The 21029-nt window shown below is 38.1% G+C and overlaps 1 protein-coding gene across 5 annotated transcripts; it reads right to left on the minus strand.

Moving 5' to 3' along the window:
• Positions 1 to 620: 620 nt before the first annotated feature.
• Positions 621 to 17207, minus strand: herc4 (HECT and RLD domain containing E3 ubiquitin protein ligase 4). 5 transcript variants are annotated; one of them, XM_037782472.1, is made up of 24 exons: positions 17121 to 17207; positions 14660 to 14929; positions 13188 to 13347; positions 12901 to 12977; positions 12140 to 12361; positions 11951 to 12042; positions 11054 to 11184; positions 10752 to 10906; positions 9832 to 9908; positions 9163 to 9287; positions 8963 to 9022; positions 8278 to 8389; positions 7546 to 7735; positions 7268 to 7440; positions 7038 to 7157; positions 6839 to 6937; positions 6573 to 6740; positions 5651 to 5794; positions 5173 to 5339; positions 4913 to 4979; positions 4081 to 4163; positions 3366 to 3549; positions 2104 to 2206; positions 1380 to 1588 (listed from the first exon to the last, which is right to left on the minus strand). In XM_037782472.1, exons 2-24 carry the CDS (start codon positions 14883 to 14885, stop codon positions 1380 to 1382), a joined length of 3144 nt encoding a protein of 1047 aa, XP_037638400.1. In that variant the 5' UTR covers positions 14886 to 14929; positions 17121 to 17207. The 5 variants fall into 5 exon arrangements, 3 of the variants coding, with proteins under 3 accessions (XP_037638402.1, XP_037638400.1, XP_037638401.1); XM_037782473.1 differs by lacking the exon at positions 17121 to 17207 and adding an exon at positions 16965 to 17114; XM_037782474.1 differs by lacking the exon at positions 17121 to 17207 and having other exon boundaries at positions 621 to 1588; positions 14660 to 15322.
• Positions 17208 to 21029: the final 3822 nt, after the last annotated feature.

Here is a 21029-nt window from a genome sequence, read left to right on the forward strand (position 1 = left end):
GCTAGCTAGCTAAATTGTTAACCTCTGTGGCTTCTAGACGCCGACAGTAACGTTAATATTGCCGTTGCTTAGCAGCGGTATTCTCAAGTCTTAACCACTTGAACACCAAGCATGTCGTGTACACGACTTCCATGTCGTAAACACAAGCTCACGAGTTTCATTTGAAGGCACCAATGGACGACATGACAGCTCCCCAAAAGTGAAGCCATAACATCTGGATCGCCCCCTGGTGGCGGACTACAGTATACATCATAAATCCCGCCCCCCCTCCATGTTAGCGGATGGGACATGGGCCAATTTAAAAGTCAAAGTACATGTCAAATAATTTTTTCTCAAAGATGGTTTCTGTCATTTTAGGTAGTTCTTATCCCACTGATGTATGTTCAAGTGTTAATTTTTCTGATAAGTTTGATTTTAATTAGTTATTTGATGCTATAAAAAGGGGGTGAGACGTCATGATTGACAGCTGTGATTCTCTCTTGCAAGAAGCAAGACCAAACTGTACACTTTTGTACAGTGGGAGGAAGTGGAGACGTGTTGTCCATCTTTATATACAGTCTATGACTTAAAGGCCTTAAACAACAGGACAGTATTTTATCCTCAAAGTAACTCACATTTACTTCAGTGGCTGTACTTTGTTTTTATTTGTGGATTGTTTAAGGCTGACAGCCAAGAAAATCTACTCCGGATCTAAAGCAAACGCTCCGCACTCCTCTCAATCAAATGTCAACAGAACTTATGTCAAACATAAAGAGAGTTGGTGTACATTGTCTGGGTTCAAACATTTAATAACCAGGGTGGACACAACATCACTATCTCCTGTAAAATACAATAGGATTGCAGTAGCCATGCAGCAACTACTACCACAACGGAGCTTAAAATGTTGTCAGAGAGGTGTTGGTTTAAATCGGGTCAATATGAGGCCACAGTGTATTTTTCCATAACAGAAACCTCTCACTATTTCATTATAAGCTTCAGAAAGGTAGTGCTACTGCATTTCATTATATTTTACAGGTGTTTATGTTGCTGTATGCATACCCTTTACTTTATATACCAGTAGTTTGCGTCATCATACTCGTCATATCCAAAGATGAATAAAACTATATCTACAAGAGCAATATCAAATGTGAATCGACTTGTAATAAGAGCATCAAATACTGTGATGGCATGAGGAAAAAAAGCTGGAAAATCAAAGTCAAGATTACCTGTGAAAGGCTAGACATCCAACTCTTAATCAGTTCTAGTGCCATGTGGCCTCCTCCTCTCTCCACCCAGTGTTCAATTCTTACAGCAGAATTCAGACTGCGAAAGCAAAACATTTGGGAATGTGGTTGCCATCAGCAGTCTGGACATTGAGTTCTAGGCATTTCTGTGTACTATCAGGCGAGATTAAAGCCTTGATTGTGATCTATAGCCTGTAGAAGCTTCTCACGGAGCGTCTCCAGACTCCTGTACTTGGGCAGGTCCAGCAGGTTGAAGCAGGTGTGAGCCACAGGTAAGTAATGCTCCCCTCCGCCGGTGGGCTGGATCACCAGCTTCAGGCTTTTCATGCCCAGAATGGGTATGCGGTCACTTCCTGTGAGGAACACTGTTGAGGCGAGAGACATCGTTTCAATTTCCAGCCATATTTCATAATAAAAGACAACTTGAATTAGGGCTGCACAATTAATCGAAATTTTATCAAAAACGATTTGGCAATTTGGCCTACTGCAATTTTCAATTCGCAGGAGGCGCTATATTTGTTAAATGTGTTTCAAAATATAATTTTAAATTAAATATGTGGTGCTGCAGAGATGTCCTGGCCAACATATTCTACAGACTTAAAAAAATGTCTTTGTTTGGTACAGATCCCCATAAAAATCAAACCATAATCATTTTAATGTGTTTTCCAGTGAAAATGATCATTCCCTCTAATATTGCAAATCATATTGCAATGGCAGTCAAAATAATCGCAATTAGATTTTTCTCAAAATCGTGCGGCCCTAAACTGAATAATAATGTTTTATTTTCAGAATTAAGGTTGATTAGTTCCCAACAAAACACAAGTAAATTCAGCTTGCCAAAACAGCTCCGATATTTTTAAACATGGTGGGCAGTACTTACAGAGAAACTGCTTCTTCTTCTCTAAAAGAAGACTGTGGAACACCTCCCAGAAGAGCCTGATGGTGGGATGGTCCGTCCAGTACTCCCCTTTGTATTCAGTACTCTGAAGGGTGGAGATAACAGTTATTTGCACTATTCAAAATTACTCTGCCAAATGACACATTTTGTGATACTCAATATCTGTACTTCAACTTGCATGTAAAAATACATTTGCACCTCTAGATTTAGGGTTATTGCTTCTTTTTTGAGGGGGAAAATAATGACATTTTACACAGGTAGAGAGGACACATTTCATCTAGTTATAGAAACTTCATTTTGTCATCATCTTCTGTAATGCTGGTTTCACACATAACCCATAAAAGTGCCCTCTTTTATAAGATTACATCACAAAGTCCAAAAGTGTATTGGTGAGATGACATAATGATTTCCATTAATCATTACTAGTGCAGTGCCTGTTCAAAACAGGCTGAATGCTCGGCCTGCGGTGTTGCTTCTTGGCGCTTTTTCAAGAACGGCTCATACAAACAACTTCACATTGCGCTACCTTGGGTCCTGAGCAATACACCCGCCATGACATATACAGTATATAGTTGCATCACACACTCAAGGCTACTTGTGGTCAGAAACATCAGTGAAATACACTTAGCGGAGGTAATTTCTAAATAGGCGTATTAGTCGCTTGATTTGACATGACCACAGCGGTTATAAAGTAGAGCATGGATTCAATTAGCGGAGGTATTTTGCTGGTGGTAACGTTAGTGTTATAAGTTAGTATCAATTCTGACACCGGGGAAACGCATTGTTACTCAAGTGGGAAAAAACACACTCAAGACGCCGGTGAAAAACACTCTGGTTCGTCTATCCGGTCGTGTTGACTCCAGGGAAGTTAAAAAGAGTTCGGTTGTAACGTTAGTATATCCAGCATCCATGTGACATTTGCCGGCTTTGTTCAGCCTCCAGCAGCAAAAGGAAGTGCAGTGAATGTAAGTCAGGCCCGCTACGGACGACATGCTGGACTCTAGACCGCAGAGCCCTGAAGCCCCACCCCCTGCTGCTGGACAGAACGCTGTTCGCTTATTTATTCAGAGTTTGTTAATATTGACCGTGTCGCATGTTCAAATTGTACCAAATTTGACAAAGCACTCCAGCAATACACCTGCCAAGTGTGAAGTTCATCGGGTGAACAGTTCTTGAGATATGCGAAGGACATACCCACGTACAGACAGAGAATCCTAGCTTTATAATTAGATATGAAACAAGACCTTTTCGAGCTCCGTCCAGTCATAGTTGGTGTTGCCGATGACCATGGCTTGCAGTTCATTTGGCTGGAACAGCTCCAGAACTTTTCCTCCACACACCTTGTGGAAGCCTGCGTAGAAGCACTCAAACAGCGGGGCCACTGATGTGTTGAAAACGTAGTCTACGTACGCATTGACAAAGTCCTGCCTAGAGGAAGAAAAAAGGAATTGATTTAAAAGTAAAGGGATTTTTGTGAACATGTGAAATGTAGAAGAAAGACAGCAACATGAACAGATTTCTTAAATCAAAAGAGTCAAGCAAACAGTAAAGAAGCTGATTCTGAAACTGAGTTTTCAGCACGAGTTAAAACGATTTAGTGGTTAAATGTTCCGAACACTTAAGTAGAGATTCACTAAACACTAAAGGGAATAGTTTGTCATTTTGAGAATTGTCCAGATTTCTGAAAACGTGCAGTTTTTACACTTCAGTTCTTGAACGGATAAAGCAAACATAGAATGTTTTAATTGGTGAGCTTTAGAGGTGGTAGGGTGGATTCTGTCACCTTTGGACAGAGCCAGGCTAGTTGTTTCCTTGTTTCCAGTCTTTATGCTAAGCTAAGCTAACTGGCTGCTGGCTTCAGCTATATATTTACAAATGTACAGATGGGAGAGTGGTATTGATCCTCTCATGGCAGGAACAATTTGCTACTGGTTAGCAGGACAACAGAGAAAATGTTACCTGTTTGATTTATTGACGTTGATGTCTTCGCCGTTCCGTACAAGTTCCAAGACCTCTGTGGCACCGTAGTTTTCCTCTGTGATCTGAAAAAATAAACTGTGTTTGGATTTTCCTATTATGATATACAGAAATAGAGATGTTTTGATACCATATTTTCCTTCCCGATACCGATTCCAATACCTGAACTTGCAGTATCGGCCGATACCGAGTACTGATCCAAAACCAGTTTAATAAAAAATACATAATTACTATCTTTGTTGTATGATGCTCTTTCGCGTGATGCGTCTTCAAATATTTTATAAGACTGCTGGTGTTGAAATTGGCAGCACTAGTGCCACCCCTCGAAACAGAAGCCTTACATACTGCAGTTTTACTCTTTGGATTTTCCACTGTGAAATATTGCCAAATGCCTGACATTTTCCTCACTCTGACTACCGTTACACTCTCCACTAGCACCACACTGTTGTTGTTTGCTATTGTCACGTGACAAACTACCTGCAATCAGTTCTTCTTCGCTGCTCTAAAACAGTAGTTGCCAGTGGCAGCCATGATACATCCAGTGCGACAGCACAGTGAAGGCTACTGTTTTGGTGCGGCGAAGAAGAATTTATTAGCAGTTAAAAAAGTAGATTTTTTTCTGGGATAATAAATTATGGTATCAGATCGGTGCATAGACTGGCATATTCGGCGATACCTGATCCCGAATTTTGGGCAGTATCGGACGCATTTCCAATACTAGTATTGGTATCAGAACAACTCTACACAGAAATCACAACTACTGTATTTATTTAACACTTCATGCACCACAGAGACTGTTTGACGATCATCTTACTGTGAAATTCAAGCAGAAGGTGTCCTCGAGGTCATCTTCTGCGTAGTCCAGTAACTGCTGCAGACTCCTAGTTTAAGAGGAGACGGAAATAGACATATTTTACAGTATTTTCTAAAACAGACATTTGGTAAACTCTTTCAAATAACACTCTGTGTGGTAATATAATTGCAACATTAGATGCAGTTAATAAAATACCATGGTAAACTGACATTCATAAACATGTTAAATGGGAACCTCAGATGACTGTTCCTTGATCTGACCTTCCCACATCTGGCATTAGCTCTTTCAGGTCCTCTAGTGTCGGCTTCCTCTTCAGGAGCTTCTTGTAAAGGGCCACAGGGAAGTTGAGTTCTACTATAGTGAGATTGTAGATGGCCAGACCACAGATGACCCCGATGAGGTTGAACAAGTCAATGTCCTCAAAGGTCTGGAAGGGACCATCAAACCTTTTGTTAGAGGGCTGACTCGATGTGTCTCTTACATTCATTTATATACAATCAAACAATATAAAGAATATATGCCTATACTGTATGTGTCCCTCCAATTATTTAGCTACTCAATGTAATTACAAACACAGAAGTACGAACAAAAAACAAGTGTAACATCTGTAAACAGGATTTGGCATTAACATGTACCAATTCATAATAGGACTACTACTTCAGTGTCCCTATTATGCACACATGCACTTAAATACAGCAAGTGATATTTCAGCTGCATGAGCATACAAAGGTGAAGTACCTTGTTTGAAAACCAGATGAGCCTGGAGTCCTCGTAGTAACGAAACATCCCATATTTTGGATCCAGCAGCTCTTTCATGATCAGGAGGAAGAACTCCTTTCTCACGCCTCCTGCATCGACGGCCTCTTCTCCCACGAAGATCACCTGCCATGAATGTCGCACACATTAGAGCAGCGGCAGCGCCTTTTATGTCTTGATCGAAATGGCAACACAGATTTGTAAATATACTGTGTGTATTTTAGTAGCAGAACACTTAGTTACATAATATTTAATGAACTCATCCATCTATCCATGACAGATAATGCATTATCTAATTAATGGCACAAGTCCTTAAATTAGACAAGCTGTTTATAATCATTAAATTTTTTTTCAACTTTAGCATGAGTCAGTTTTGTGTCCACCTGGTGAATGTAAGTAGAAGAAAACACTTTGTCTGCTTTTCGCGTACAAAAGGCAGAAATTGGCTTTGGTTTGTATGTGCAAAGAATACTATTAAAAGGGTACATTAAAACATATCACATCCAGACAGGACACATTAAATCACCATACACCAGGAGAAGCCAAGTCCAATAATTACTCTCTCTTTTAGCTCAGTTTTGGTTTCCACCAACTTCTGAGGGAAATATCTGTCTTCAGCAGCTAATTGCTCCACTATGTTCACCAGCTAGTCGCTGACTTTCTCTGTGTGCTGGATGGTGCTGGGCAGGTAGTGTACAGTGGGCTTTAGAGATTGCTTTTTTGCTGGAAACTGCTGCAATCACACTGAATCAAAACACCAAAACAACAAGCTGAAAGACGGTAAAGCGCTGAGGGGAACTTTAGTCATTGTCTATGGGGTCGTCACTGTGAGCAACATCTTTCACATGCACTTCAGTCATTTGCTCCATTGTTAATGGAAAATATTGATTATAGCAGCGTTTACCTTGAGTGGTTTCTTGTAGTCAACATTCTTGGACTTCCTGAGGACTTCCATGGTGTCTCCAACAATATTTTCCCTCCGAACGATGAGGATGAGGCACGGGTTGACAGATTCCACCGCTGGCATGAACATGGAGCTGAAGTTTTGCATCTGTGCCTGGTCCACTGCCATCTATCAATATAACAAGGGGATGATTCATGTTTGACACATTTTTATGTTTCATAGATGCAACAATACATTTGGCAGCACTAGATCCAGCTCCTTATTACCTGCATCTGTATGACAGCATCAGTCTGAAGCAGTGTGGTCTTCGCCTGGGCATCAAACACAAAGGGATACCTGCACAGAGTCACCACACCGTCCTGACCCTGAGGATAAAGAGGCATAAACAAATGGTTCATAGGAATGCCTAAACATAGACCGATGTCATTAAATGGATCGTGGAACTGACATCAGCAGTAGACTCACCATTGGGTACATCTGCCTCTGAATCCATGTGACGTAGTCATTTCTGATGTCTATCAAGTCATCCAACTCATGCATGTAGAATTTATCGTATTGAATGATGTGTCCTGCTCTCTCACTCACCTGAAGCAACAGAAAATGGATGTTATCAACAGTTCTTCCAGGTACTGTATGATGTACATGTGACAGCTGTTGTAACACAAATCCATGGATTTTTTTTTTTCATTTCTCACTGTGTGCAGGACCTCCAGGAGTCGGAGGGACGTGTCCAGGAAACAGGTGAAAATTCTCTGCTCGACCGAAGGAATGCCCATCTTGTGCATCTGAAGCAAATACACCACCACTTCCTTGTACAACTCGACCAGCCGCTGGAAGACTGGGGGCTCAAACGTAGACCACCAGTTTCCTGACGCAAATACAAGACCAAACATATTGTGAAGAAAAGACGAAAAGCAGAAGTCACTGCATTGTGTGTGTCATAAAGCATAAAAAAAACCATTCTTCATCCTACCTAGCACCTTCAGAGGAGCTTCTTTCAGACTGAGGAGTGATTTGGCAAACGGTATAGCGATGGTCACGTAATTATTTCGGTCGCTGAAGAGAGGGCATTCTGGAAGAGTGAGGTAAAGTCTCAGGGCTTCAATGTCTGGAGGAGAGTTGCTTAGTCTGGGAATGAGGTTCTTCTCTAGACTGGCAGCAATCTGAGGGAGACAGATGAAGGTATATAGGTCCGTTATGATTGATGTAATAATCCCTAATTGATGCATCTCCTACCCATATACCGTGTTGAGGTGTGCAAGAATTACATATTCAGAGGGTGCAGGGTGCTAATGGTTGAGACAGATCAATTACAGCTGACGGAGTAATAATGCGTGATTGAAAACAGGTATCGGGTAGGGCTGTAAATCATAATGATACGATATTATATAGATTCTTGTGATAACGATACAATCTTTGCTGATATCACAAAGTCTGCCACGATACAATTTCGATTTGATTCAATTCAAGGGTCTGTGATCGTTATGAGACAATATTATATGCCCATTTAACACAATCAGTCACATCTACATCAACTCAACTAAAATATGATTTGACAATTTTATTACTGGGCTCTTCCAGACATCTAAATACAATTTTTTAAAATAAAGGCGCATCTTAAAGAAGAGGATATGTATTGATATTTTCCCTTTGCATTTATGATATTGGATCGTTGATCATTGAATCGATATATCGATCCACTGACCTGCTGAGCGATTTCATGGTGATCTTGTTGGACCACTCTGTGCAGTAGGACGCGAGCCATGTTCATATCCACCCCTGAACATTTACTGTTGGTACTGTAGTGATCTGGATGACTGTGTAAAAGAAACCATAGAATCGAATCAACAACATAAATAAAGACTATAAATAATATACTGTATATAATATAAATAACACTGGATGTATTGCAGGGCTATTGTACTGGACTGCATTAGATCATGTATCTAACACCCGGTAACTTAGCTTGGCAGCAGCCGTCTCCCGGCTGTTGGCAAACTGGCTAGCACAAAGACAATACACACTGATTGTGACAAATAATCCATCTGTGATTTTGTAAAGGCCAAATCCATGTTGCTAAACCAACCTTCAGAACAATAAAAGATCAGATTAAGATCAGTTGAAACATGACATGGATATAAACTTGTAGAAAACGATGAATAAACAACGAGCAGAAACTAGAAATCAAATAAGCACAACCCAACCTAGAAGTAGGTCTGATACTTCTTGGTTACGTGGAAAGGATTTCTCAATTTAGACATATATCAGTTGTAAATAGTGTGTGAACAAGAAGGATCAAATGAGTGAAGGAAATGCATTGGATCTGATAATAATGAAGACTTTTGTGCCAGACTTTAGATGCAAACGGACGTCATCTAAAAGGGGATTACCTCGTTGACAGAAAAGATCCATTGAGGCAGCTTGCTGAGGAGAACACGAGGTCAATCTCACTAAAGGAATCGTAAAAGACAAAGTAATTACGGTGACGACTCTTCACAAGAAAATCTCCATAGGAACTTGTCTAACTGTAAAAATATGTCTACAATGTACTAAAAATAAACACCAATAACATATGGTCAGAGGACTTTACTTGGAGATTTCTTGTGGGAGTCTTCCTGGTGAGAAGTTCCACCACTTGTGTATGATATCCTGATTCAAGGTGCAAATGTTTCTGTGGTGATTTTGTATCCTCCGGTCATCTATGTTCTGGAGTTTCTACAAAAAAGGGTAAAAGTTAAAGAATTCAATGAAAGGTATGAACTTGACGTAAATTAAAGTTCAAAACTCAAAACCGTTTTAAATGTGCAAAATCTAAGTGGTATTCACTTCAAAAATGTTGCATCTTGAGAAATTCCAGGTCTCCCATGTTTAAAACTAAATAATAGAAGAAGCGCTACTTGAATCCACCCAAATTAAATCACAAAGAAGGTGCTCCTCTGTATGAATCCTTTATACACATGGCTACATGGTTAAAAACAAGACCAACATGTATTGACAGTGCAGGATCTGTTGAAGCAGTCTTCCTTAATTTGAATGGGGGATTGTGTTCCCTCTCCTGTATGTTACAGTTCTGCCATGTTAAGTTTGAACATTTCCTAGTGTGGTTGTTCAAAACTTCCACGCACGCTTCACCAAGTCAGGGGCTGAGAAATAATTTCATTGCATGTTAAGAGATACAATTCTTGGAATTTATCCAAAATTTGTAAGCACCTCTAAGAAATCTCAAAATATAAGAAGCCCTTTATTTATGACAACTTACATTGGCAGTGCAATAGTGAGCAAAGCTCTGGTCTCCTCCGGCATAAATCCTCTTGACACAACAGCCCAGCTGCGAGTCTGCAATGTTATGTAATGAAAGCAAGAAATAAATGTATGGATAGATGAGGAGGCTTGGATGACCTACACATATATAAAATAGAAGTACAATATGTTATCTTAAAGATCTATCATATTTTTTATATTAACATGATATCAAATGTGTTGGTACTAGTTCAGATTCCACTGAGAATTACAACCAACCCTGTAACTTTTAGGTTGAACAGTCTGTATGGTTCAGTGTCTGTGTTTCACCATCCCCAGTATTCTGTATATCCAGAGGCAGACCTTGGTTGATTACATAATACATTATCTGTCATGGCAGAGAGCTGAACTAAATGAGTGGCTGATGGAGAAAGTCAACATCAAGCAAACCAAAGAAACCCAGATATTTTTGTGAGGTGTTAGTGAACCACACCAGGAATGTAATAAAAAAAAAAGCGTTTCTGCTGTCAGAGTTTAAAGGTCTAATGTGCAGAATTTTGCAGCATCTAGTGGTGAGGTTGCAGATTGCAACCAACTGAAACCTCTCCCGTGCGCCAAGCTCGTAGGAGAACTACGGTGGCCAACATGAAAATGCGAATGGCCCTATCTAGAACCAGTGGCAGACTCTGTGAAGAGGAACCACTCCCTATGTAGATATAAACGGCTCATTCTAAGGTAACAAAAACACAACGACTCGTTTTCAGATGATTATACACTATAGAAAACATACTTCTTAAAATTATATTCAATTTCTTCCAATAGATCCCCCTAAATGCTACACATTTACCTTTAATAAGCTAGTTATTACATCAACTCTTTGCTGCGCTGCCTTCTAGTCCACAGACGATACTCGATGCAGCTTTATTTACAGTGTCTCACCTGTATCCGTTGGAGAATTGGAGGCTACCCAGGGGCCTTTGACAGTGGCGGGGCTTTTTCTGTTGCAAGTGGAGCGAGTACCAAGCTGTCCGTTACCAGCAAGGCCAAATGAGTCCATCTTCCCACAGGAGGGTGTGAAAGCCATCGTGTGCTGCCTTATAATTGCAAAAATAATTTGAAAAATGTTTAGTTCTTTCATGACATTTCAATAAAATTCAATTATACCCATTTAACTTTTACACTGATTATAGTACAGTATATGCACACGTATAAAATGTTTAAAAATACACAATACATTTTACCTTCCACATGAAATCTGCGTGACTACATTTCCCATGAGCTCAAACACTTTCCTAGGGTTGATTTCATGGTTTGTAGTGTTATGTCCAAGTTGTCCGTATCCTCCTGCTCCAAATGTAAACACACCTCCTTCCTGTAAAATCAGCAACACCAGTTGTTTCTGACCTTCCCAAGAACAAGAGTACTGCAAGGTCATGTTTTCAGACACCATAGTATACAGGGCTGGGACTGACTGAGAATGTAGGATGCAATCATGTTAGTGACTTCAATCTGGTTATTTATTAATAGGAAACAGCCAGCTAAAGAACACTATACGCTGTTACGGGATATGTTTTAACCTGCAAGCCTTAAGGCAGGGATCCTCCTTTACAACTTCAACCCACTACTGAAACAGAAACTTGCCAGACAGAAAATAAGCCTTTTCATTAAACAGCTGAGGAGATTTTAAAATTCACAAACTACTTAACTAAACAAAGAATGTTTCTGTTTGTAAAAATACGGTTGTTTAGCTCCAAATAGCTTAATGTAGCAGTGTTTGTCGGGTGACTGAAAGTAAAGGATTTTTTTGTGTACAACTTTGGTCTTTTTTAAAATCAAGTTCGTCATTCATATTAATTATGACAGCATTACTTACCAGCTTAAGGTCTAATTTACAAGACTCTATTGTAAGGCTGTTAAGTGATTCCATATCTCACCAACTAAGCTGGCCAATTAAATATCATCTTTACAATGATGTTCAAAACTATAAAAAATAAGGCCAAGGCTGTAAAAACAAACTTCACCACCACTAACCACACCCCACTTTGATCCAAGGCAACCACTGATCCACATCAAGGTCTTCCACACACACACTTCCAACACTGAAGGTTTATCAAATAACCAAAAAGTATATAACTTAACTTGGTCAGTGCTGCTGTGTGATCTTCTCCACAGGAGATGTAAATGACTCTCTGCGATCTAAGGGACTTCAGCAGCGTTGGGAAAGACCGATCTGAAAAAGACCTTCTGACAATTAGTCTGAGTTGAGAGTGAATTCCCACAAGTAGTAGTCGTCGTAGTAGTAGTAGTTTAGGGTTTTGACCACCCACCATTGCTGTCATTGAGACCCAGCTGACCAAACTTGTTGCGCCCCCAACCAAACACTGCTCCTGAGAGAGTGAGGGCAAAGCTGTGAGCGCCACCAGCTGATATCTGTGCAAAAGGGATGCTCTGCAGAGACTGGATGATTTGGGGCGTGGAAATGCTCTCTCCGGTTATTCCTAGCCCAAGTTGTCCGTGTCGATTCTGGCCCCAAGAGAAGACTTGGCCCCCTACGAAAAGAAATAGACATAACATAGAATGTCTTAAAGGTCCCATATTGTAAAAAAGGGACATTTTCATGGCTTTTATATTATAAAGCAGGTTTAAGTTCTATATAAATACTGTGAAAGTATTGAAACACTCAATCCACAGAGAATTACACACAGCCCGTATTCAGAAACTGAGCTTTGAAACAAGCCGTCAGGATTTCTGTCCATTTGTGATGTCACAAATCTACAATATTTAGACCATTTCAAAGTTTTAAACGTAACCATTGGAAATGTGTCCCAGTTTATTTCCTGATACAGTGTATTTGAATGACATCAGCTGACAGGAAGTAAACATGGACCCAAGCGGTTGCATATTCAAGCAGACAGTATGAGGAAAATAAAGTTTTTTTTAAACATTAAAGTATGTAAACATGTTCTAGTAGAAACCCAAAATACAAGTATGAACCTGAAAATGAGCATGATATGTCTCCTTTAACACGTGGAAAACGCAACAAGCAGAATGAATAAATGTGCAATATGTGGGTACAAACCATCCTCACCTCTTGAAAGTGCATGGGAGTGCCAATACCCACAGGCTACCTGAGCAATTTGTACATCTGACAAACTCTTGATATTTCTGAAAAGAAAGAAATTACCATCTCATCATGTGCACCAGGATGTAATTAAGAAAGTTAGATATTTAGATAATGCTGATATGTTACGATGTGTTAATTAGATGTGTCTTTACAAAAGAAACCATGAACAAATAGCGTGTAGTGTAAAACAAACAAAAAAAAAAGGTTTCAGGCCAATCATTTAAATATGAAGCATTAGTTTCTGAATTTACCTAGGCACACGAACACATTCTTCAAAGTTATGTAGACCCAACTGCCCGTCAGAGCCCAGACCCCATGAGAAAACCTGCCCTTTGTCATTCAGGGCGAGTGTATGGGACCCTCCACATGACACCGCCAGTATGATCTGTGCATCCAGGGCCACAACCTGTTCTAATAGAAAAGAAAGAGAAAATGTGATTGATGAATGAATGAATGAATGAATGAAAGACTTTTGAACATAAAAATAAATAAAAACAGATACAAAATAATAACAAACAAAACAAGAGTAATAGTGTCCGAAAAGGAGTAGGTAGAAGTAAAACTTATATTTCCCTACCTCTTTTTCACTTCTCCTCTAATGACTCATATATCATAGAATGATAATATAATATAATATATAAACTAGCATCCCAAGTTTATTTACAACCCACATATCTATCCGGAGTTAAAAAGTAGATATAAACCAACCCTTAACGAAACCCTTATCACAACTCTTCCTCAACCATATACCTCCCAAAAATATATTTTTTTGTATAGCTTTTTAAAGTGATTTATATTTGTGCTCCGCTTCAACCCATCACCTAACCCATTCCACCAATCCACCCCACAGACTGAAATACACATACTCTTCTTTGTTGTACAAACACAATGCTTTTTAAAATGCAATTTTCCTCTTAAAGGGACTGTTTGTAACTTTTTAAGCGTATAAATGTGCCCGGTCGGGATCCCATGCGCACTCGCGTGTGTCCGGAGTCACTGCTCCGCTGCCAGCTCGCCTTCACTCAAACCGCGCGCGTTCTCGCGATCTCGCGTTCTCGCAATCTCGCGTTCTCGCTCCACCTCTAGACGTGAACGCCTGCTCACTACACACTGCAGAAGAGTTAGTTTAGCTCTGAAAATATCTAGTGAATGTGCAGTGGACGTTTGTGCAGAAATAAATGCTGCAGCTCCTCCAGACCAACAGAGGTTTCCCGTGTCTTGTGAAGTGACGGGGCTCCGCGGCAAGAAACGTTGCCGTCTCTGACCGGGTGCAGGTGTCCCCCAAGCAGGTGAAATATAGAGTTACATTGTGGTTTTAGCTGACGTGTGTCGCCTCACTGTGTTGCGCGATGCTCGTTCATGTCTATTTAGAGCGAGCAAGCGCGAGCCCGATGCCGCCTTTGGTTGAATTAACGGCCACAGGTGTCGCTGTTAACAAGCATTTCTGAAAGTTACAAATAGTCCCTTTAAATTATAACCCCCCTCCCTGTCACAAAACATTTTTTGAATATTGCCCGGAAGTGAAGTGTGTCTTGCTTTGAACATTATTATTGCGGTTTTAAATTTGACCAAATCCATGAATTTCAATGCATGTGACTTTAAAAAACAGTGTGTTCCCTATATCCCATAATATTTACTATCCTGATTGCTGATGATGAAATAATTTCATTTCAAGTGCTATCTATCATAAAACAAATAAATATATATATATATATCAACCAACCTGGTTTCTTCCTGGACTTCTCATGCCCCAGCTGGCCCAGGTCATTGCAGCCACAGGTGTAAACTGTCCCATCCTCCAGCAGGAAGGCTGTGTGTCTGTGGCCACACCCCACATCACACACTAGCTTCCCGTGGAAGAATTCACATCTTCGTGGCTCCACCACAATCTCCTCATCAATCCCTCCCAAGCCTAACTGTCCGTAGGAGGCATTTCCCCAGCACAGCATCGTAGCTCTCTCTCCTCCTTTGGCTTTACACGCCAGCAGGATCCCTGTGAAGAGCAACACCTCTGATAGACACACAGCCTCCTCACAGAGCACCACAGACGTCCATAGTGATGGTTGCTAGCTCAGCTGGTATCACCTAGCAACGCGATGGCTAAATAACATCATCAATACATTAAATACTCGCACGTACGTGTGTGACTAGCTTCATTAATATCTTTAGAATTTAATAATACACATATCACCGCTACACTGATACAGGTAATATGTGTCAACAGATTAAGATAAGTGAGCTACAGTTATAAATTAACGCTTAACGTTAGCTAGCTGAAATCATCCAATGACGTTCATCCACTTCCGCTTTGGGCGTTTTGGAATTCCAAAATAAAAGTCTAAACACATTTTTTGAAAATGTATTATTCATATTTGTATTTATCAAACATATTTAACCAGTAACATATTTAACCAATATTTAACCAGTATTTAACATAACATATTCAACCAGTAACATATTTATCCAGTATTTAAACATATTTAACCAGTATTTAACATAACATATTTAAACAGTAACATATTTAACCAATATTTAACCAGTATTTAAACATATTTAACCAGTATTTAACCAGTATTTAACCAGTATTTAACCAGTATTTAACCAGTATTTAACATAACATATTTAAACAGTAACATATTTAACCAGTATTTAACCAGTATTTAACATAACATATTTAAACAGTAACATATTTAACCAATATTTAACCAGTATTTAAACATATTTAACCAGTATTTAACCAGTATTTAACCAGTATTTAACATAACATATTTAAACAGTAACATATTTAACCAATATTTAACCAGTATTTAACGTAACATATTTAACCAGTAATATATTTAACCAGTAATTAACCAGTATTTAAACATATTTAACCAGCATTTAAACATATTTAACCAGTAACATATTTAACCAGTATTTAACATAACATATTTAAACAGTAACATATTTAACCAATATTTAACCAGTATTTAACATAACATATTTAACCAGTAATATATTTAACCAGTAATTAACCAGTATTTAAACATATTTAACCAGCATTTAAACATATTTAACCAGTAACATATTTAACCAGTATTTAACATAACATATTTAAACAGTAACATATTTAACCAATATTTAACCAGTATTTAACATAACATATTTAACCAGTAATATATTTAACCAGTATTTAAACATATTTAACCAGTATTTAAACATATTTAACCAGTATTTAACATAACATATTTAACCAGTAACATATTTAACCAATATTTAACCACTATTTAACATAACATATTTAACCAGTAATATATTTAACCAGTAATTAACCAGTATTTAACCATATTTAACCAGCATTTAAACATATTTAACCAGTAACATATTTAACCAGTATTTAAACATATTTATCATGTATTTAACCAGTATTTAAACATATTTAACCAGTATTTAACCAGTATTTAAACATATTTATCATGTATTTAACCAGTATTTAAACATATTTAACCAGTATTTAACAAGTATTTAAACATATTTAACAAGTATTTAACCAGTATGTAAACATATTTAAAACCAAAATTAGTAACAAAGTAATGCCACTGTCATACAAATCAACAGCTTTCTCCCGAGATTAATATAAATGTTTTTTTTAGTATTCAATTGAATATTTAAGACAAGCTAGCATACCTTTTCTGACGTTACCATGACGATTAACTTACAAGTGATGCAACTTCACCAAGTTAAAATACAGTATTACCACTTAGCAATGACAGCTAAAGGATTTTAAGGAGACCTGTTTTAATCAAACACACGTGGCGACATTGATTTAGCAGAGCTTTTCTCTCCAACACAGTGCTGTAATCACACTATAGCTGTTAATGTCAACAAGCTAGTCTCAACCTAATGTGAATGTAGAAAGGTGGGCTGCATAGCTAAGTAGAGCAACTTAAAGGTGTGGTATTATGTCTTGTTATAACGCAGTAAACAAGTTACAACCATGTCTATAAAGGTGAGTCTTCTGTATTAAAGCTAAAATAGCAAAATCTTACCAAGCCCTCCAGATCTGACAATGTTATTGTTATTATAAGTCTTCCAGGGTTTTGCAAACTAGCTGGTCCGACTGTTAAAAACGCCCACAAGCACACTGAGTGTTTAATATCGAAGGCCAACTACACAGCTAGTTAAAAAAAGGAAAGCAATCCTACCCAATGCCTCCTCTCCAGTGTCTGTCAACAACTGCTCTAATGGTGCTGCTGGAGGAACCAGGCAAGCTAGCTGCACTACAGGCCGGATATCCGGTTTGTTCTTTTCGAAATAAAATTCGTTTCTGTGGTAACATAGCAACAAGGTGTACAAGACAAGTACAACTGTACATACACACACCCATACAACACACACCCTTCCACACACTTCCCTGACCTCCGACCCTTCACCACATTTATTTTTATTTAAATGTATTTATTTATTTTACTTTATTTTATTTTAATTCTTCGGATTGTTTAAGTATGTGTCCTCCCTTTTTCTCTGAATTCAATTGAAATTACAGTTTAAGATGAAGTCTTGTCTTGTTTTTTTGTGCTTACTCTCTCCCCCCTTGTTTTAAGTTGTGAAATTTTGTGTAAAAGCAAGAGACAGCTGTAAAATGAAAATAAAGTGGTATAGAATGTGATTATGATTGTATACGTTGCTGAAACTGCAATAAAAGTTAAAACAAAAAAGAGCCATTTTAGGCAAAACGTAAAAAAATAAATCTGTCTGGAGGCGCAAAACATTTGATCATTGTGATGAAGTCTAATGCAGTGAGGGCCAAAGAGCAAATGTACTCCAGAGTATTAGGGCCACATTGAGGGACAAAACATCTGAGATTTACAGAATAAAGTCGTAATATTACGAGAATAAAGTCATAACTTTACAAGAAAAAAAGAAAATAGCACGTAAAATTACTACTTTATAATACTATGACTTTATTCTCATAATATTAAAAAAAAATTCTCGTAAACCTATGACTTTATTCTTTTTCCTCAATGTGGCCCTAATACTCCGTCGTACCATAGACCTAAAACAATGATATATAAAAATGAAAATATAAAACAAAAAACAGTTATTCATTTCCATTTTTTTCAATCCACAGGGAATGTGTTGGACTTTTAATATGAAGGCGCACCCAATTCAACCGGAAGTGTAGACCTTACTTTACGGAGGTGAAGAGAAATGTCAGAAATGTTGGTCGCGACGCTTCCACAATGTTCTAGATGAGGAGCACACACAGGCGCATGCGTCTCCCTGCAGCTGTATGTAGGCTACACCATGCTTAATGCACTAAACACTCACATCCCAAAACACACACACACACACGCACACACATACACGCACACACACACAACGTCTGTATATATATGTGAAAAGTGAAAGTGAAAGTGTGAGACCTTATGCAATTATGAGTCTACTGGAAGGATCTGGAACTTATCTGCTGGACCTCATTTGCCTTTTTCAAACCAAATTAGTCAACCTGATAAAATGGCAAATAAGGTAATGTGATCTTTGAAACATTTGTCTCCCTCTGGTGGACTTTTTACACAAATAAATAAATCTCTCTCACTCACTCACCAGTGCACTTGTTTTTATGAAAAAGGGAATCATATCACATATTACTGACTAGCTTGGCTACAAAATAATATCTAGAGGAGCATGTCTTTGGTGTAACCACAGGTCAACAATAAAAACATATTTGCCCCCTCTGGTAAAGGTGATAAGACAAAACTAACTAATATTGTAGCAATACAGCAATTAAAAAAGTACAAGTCTTGAAAATCTTACTTAAGTAAATGTACAAAAATATTATGAAAATTGCACTTAAAGGTCCCATATCGTGCTCATTTTCAGGTTCATACTTGTATTTTATGTTTCTACTGGAATATGTTTACATGCTGTAATGTTCAAAAAACACTTTAAACTTCCTCATACTGTCTGTCTGAATATACCTGTATTTACCCTGTCTGAAACGCTCCGTTTTAGTGCATTTCAATGGAATTGCAACGGAATTGCAACGGAATTGCGTTACTAGGCAATAGTTTGGGTCAATTTTTATTTCCTGTCAGCTGATGTTATTCACATACACTGCAACAGGAAATAAACTGGGACACATTTAGAATGTTTACGTTTAAAACCGTGTAATGGTCTAAATATTGTATATTTGTGACATCACAAATGGACAGAAATCCAAACGGCTTGTTTCAAAAGCGCAATTTCTGAATACTGGCTGTGTGTATCCCTCTGTATATTGAGCGTTTTGATAGTTTAACAGTATTTATACAGCACTTAAACCTGCTTATAAAAGACATGAAAACCTCACTTTTTACAATATGGGACCTTTAAGAGCTGGAATATGTCCCTGGAGAATGTTACAGTATCATTCAATATATTTTGGATTGTTTATACTTCTGTATACATACACATGTAAGCAGCATTTTAATATTGTAGCAGATCCAGGTGGCGCTAAATTGAAATACTTTTTATACTGTTGTGTAGTTTATAACATTGTATTATATTTTATGGTCTATTTTATAGACTCATATGTTTTATGGAAAGTCAAAGTAACTACAGCATTCACAAAAATGTAGTGGAGCAAAAAATTACAATATTCCCTTCTTCTTACTCTAGAGTAAAAGTATAAAGTGAAATTAAATAAAAGTACTCAAGTAAAGTGCAAGTACTTCAAAACTCTACTCACATGAGTAAATTTACACTAATGCTATTAACATTTTAGTGGACAGCCGCCACACAAAGGGCTTTAATGGTTATTTGATGGTGGTATTTGATGAATAAATCAGTAAAATCTATCTAAAAAATCTATCAGAACACAGATTTGCGGTTAAACATTATATTACAGAACATAACATTTTAACTGCAATACATTATTGCTTTTGATCAGTACACTTCCAAAGTATGTTAGGCCCTAGTTGTAGATGGATTTCAAAAGGATAGGCGGTGACAAGTGGTGTTTACCTAACCTTTTCCAAGTGTTTCTCTATGCTGTACTATAATCAGAAATCAAAGATCATGGGTAAGGCGTAACTCTTTTCTTTTATTGTTATTTGCAGGTGACACTCATTGGAAACTTCAGATTGCGTTAACACTGAAAGACAATGATTGCCCTCTTTTAATAGCAACAGCCCTTTACGCAGTCATCTGCGTAACAACACACGTCTCAAGGGTGATTAACATCTTTCAGTTGTAAGAGCAGGTGACTGTTGAAATGCAGTGTGTCCTGTATTGCTGGTTCTTCATGGGTTTTTCCCTGGTGACTTACGCACTGTAGTCTCGTGTCTCAGAGCAGCAGGACCTTATTTTACTCACGAGTTACAAATCAGAGCACAAGCAGGATTAAACCAAGAGAAATACACATGTTGTACTTGCTGGGGGTGAGTAAAAACTTCTTTATACTTCTATCTATCATCTATCCTCTATCTTAATTTCTTCCTGCCATCTAATCAAAGTTTTTTTTTCCATTGAGAACTGTGACCTATATAATATTGACTGGTGTTTTCTTTTAACATGCTCAGATCGTTGTTGGCTTCCTCTTCATCATAATGGTCTTCTCAAAAGGACTCAAAGAGGTGAGTTTCTCTTGTGCATGATTTTGTGTTTTAAAATGTAATTTGGATAAAGAATAAAACATAAATCAGTCTTTCAAAGACAGAAACAAACGGAAGGGGAAGTGAGGAGGAAATAAAGTGTGTATCTGAAATGATTGTCTATTTTCTTTGACAGGGAACTAAAACTCAAAAACTACAACTTCCTGAATCAAATGCCAACATCAAGAAAGTGAGTAACTATCCAAAGTTTAATGCTGTATATTAGTTATGATATTGAGATGACATATTTTACACTCATCTCTTCTACAGAAGGATCTGAGTGAAGAAGATGTGCATTTATTGGCCAAAATCCTTTCAGTTGGATTGGTGGATGCAGATCCAAACTATCTCCACCATCTCAAAGGCTACAGAGACTTGCGTGTTGCATGATTTCCTTTAAAAAAAAAAAACACAAGGTAACGTACAGAAATGAATGGACAGCACACAGCTGTTCTTGGATTTATCCATGGATTTGTGATG

This window comes from Sebastes umbrosus, chromosome 10 (assembly GCF_015220745.1).
Source record: "Sebastes umbrosus isolate fSebUmb1 chromosome 10, fSebUmb1.pri, whole genome shotgun sequence".
In the NCBI taxonomy this organism is placed as follows: Eukaryota; Metazoa; Chordata; class Actinopteri; order Perciformes; family Sebastidae; genus Sebastes; species Sebastes umbrosus.

Excerpts from the sequence above, each read along its gene's own strand:
- herc4 (XM_037782474.1), bottom strand. The coding sequence starts at position 14,885 with ATGCTGTGCTGGGGAAATGCCTCCTACGGACAGTTAGGCTTGGGAGGG. Across the intron at positions 9,288-9,831 it reads CTCACTATTGCACTGCCAAT|AAACTCCAGAACATAGATGA; the intron begins GTAAGTTGTCAT and ends CCTTTTTTGTAG. Across the intron at positions 7,158-7,267 it reads TCCTGGAGGTCCTGCACACA|GTGAGTGAGAGAGCAGGACA; the intron begins GTGAGAAATGAA and ends CTGTTGCTTCAG.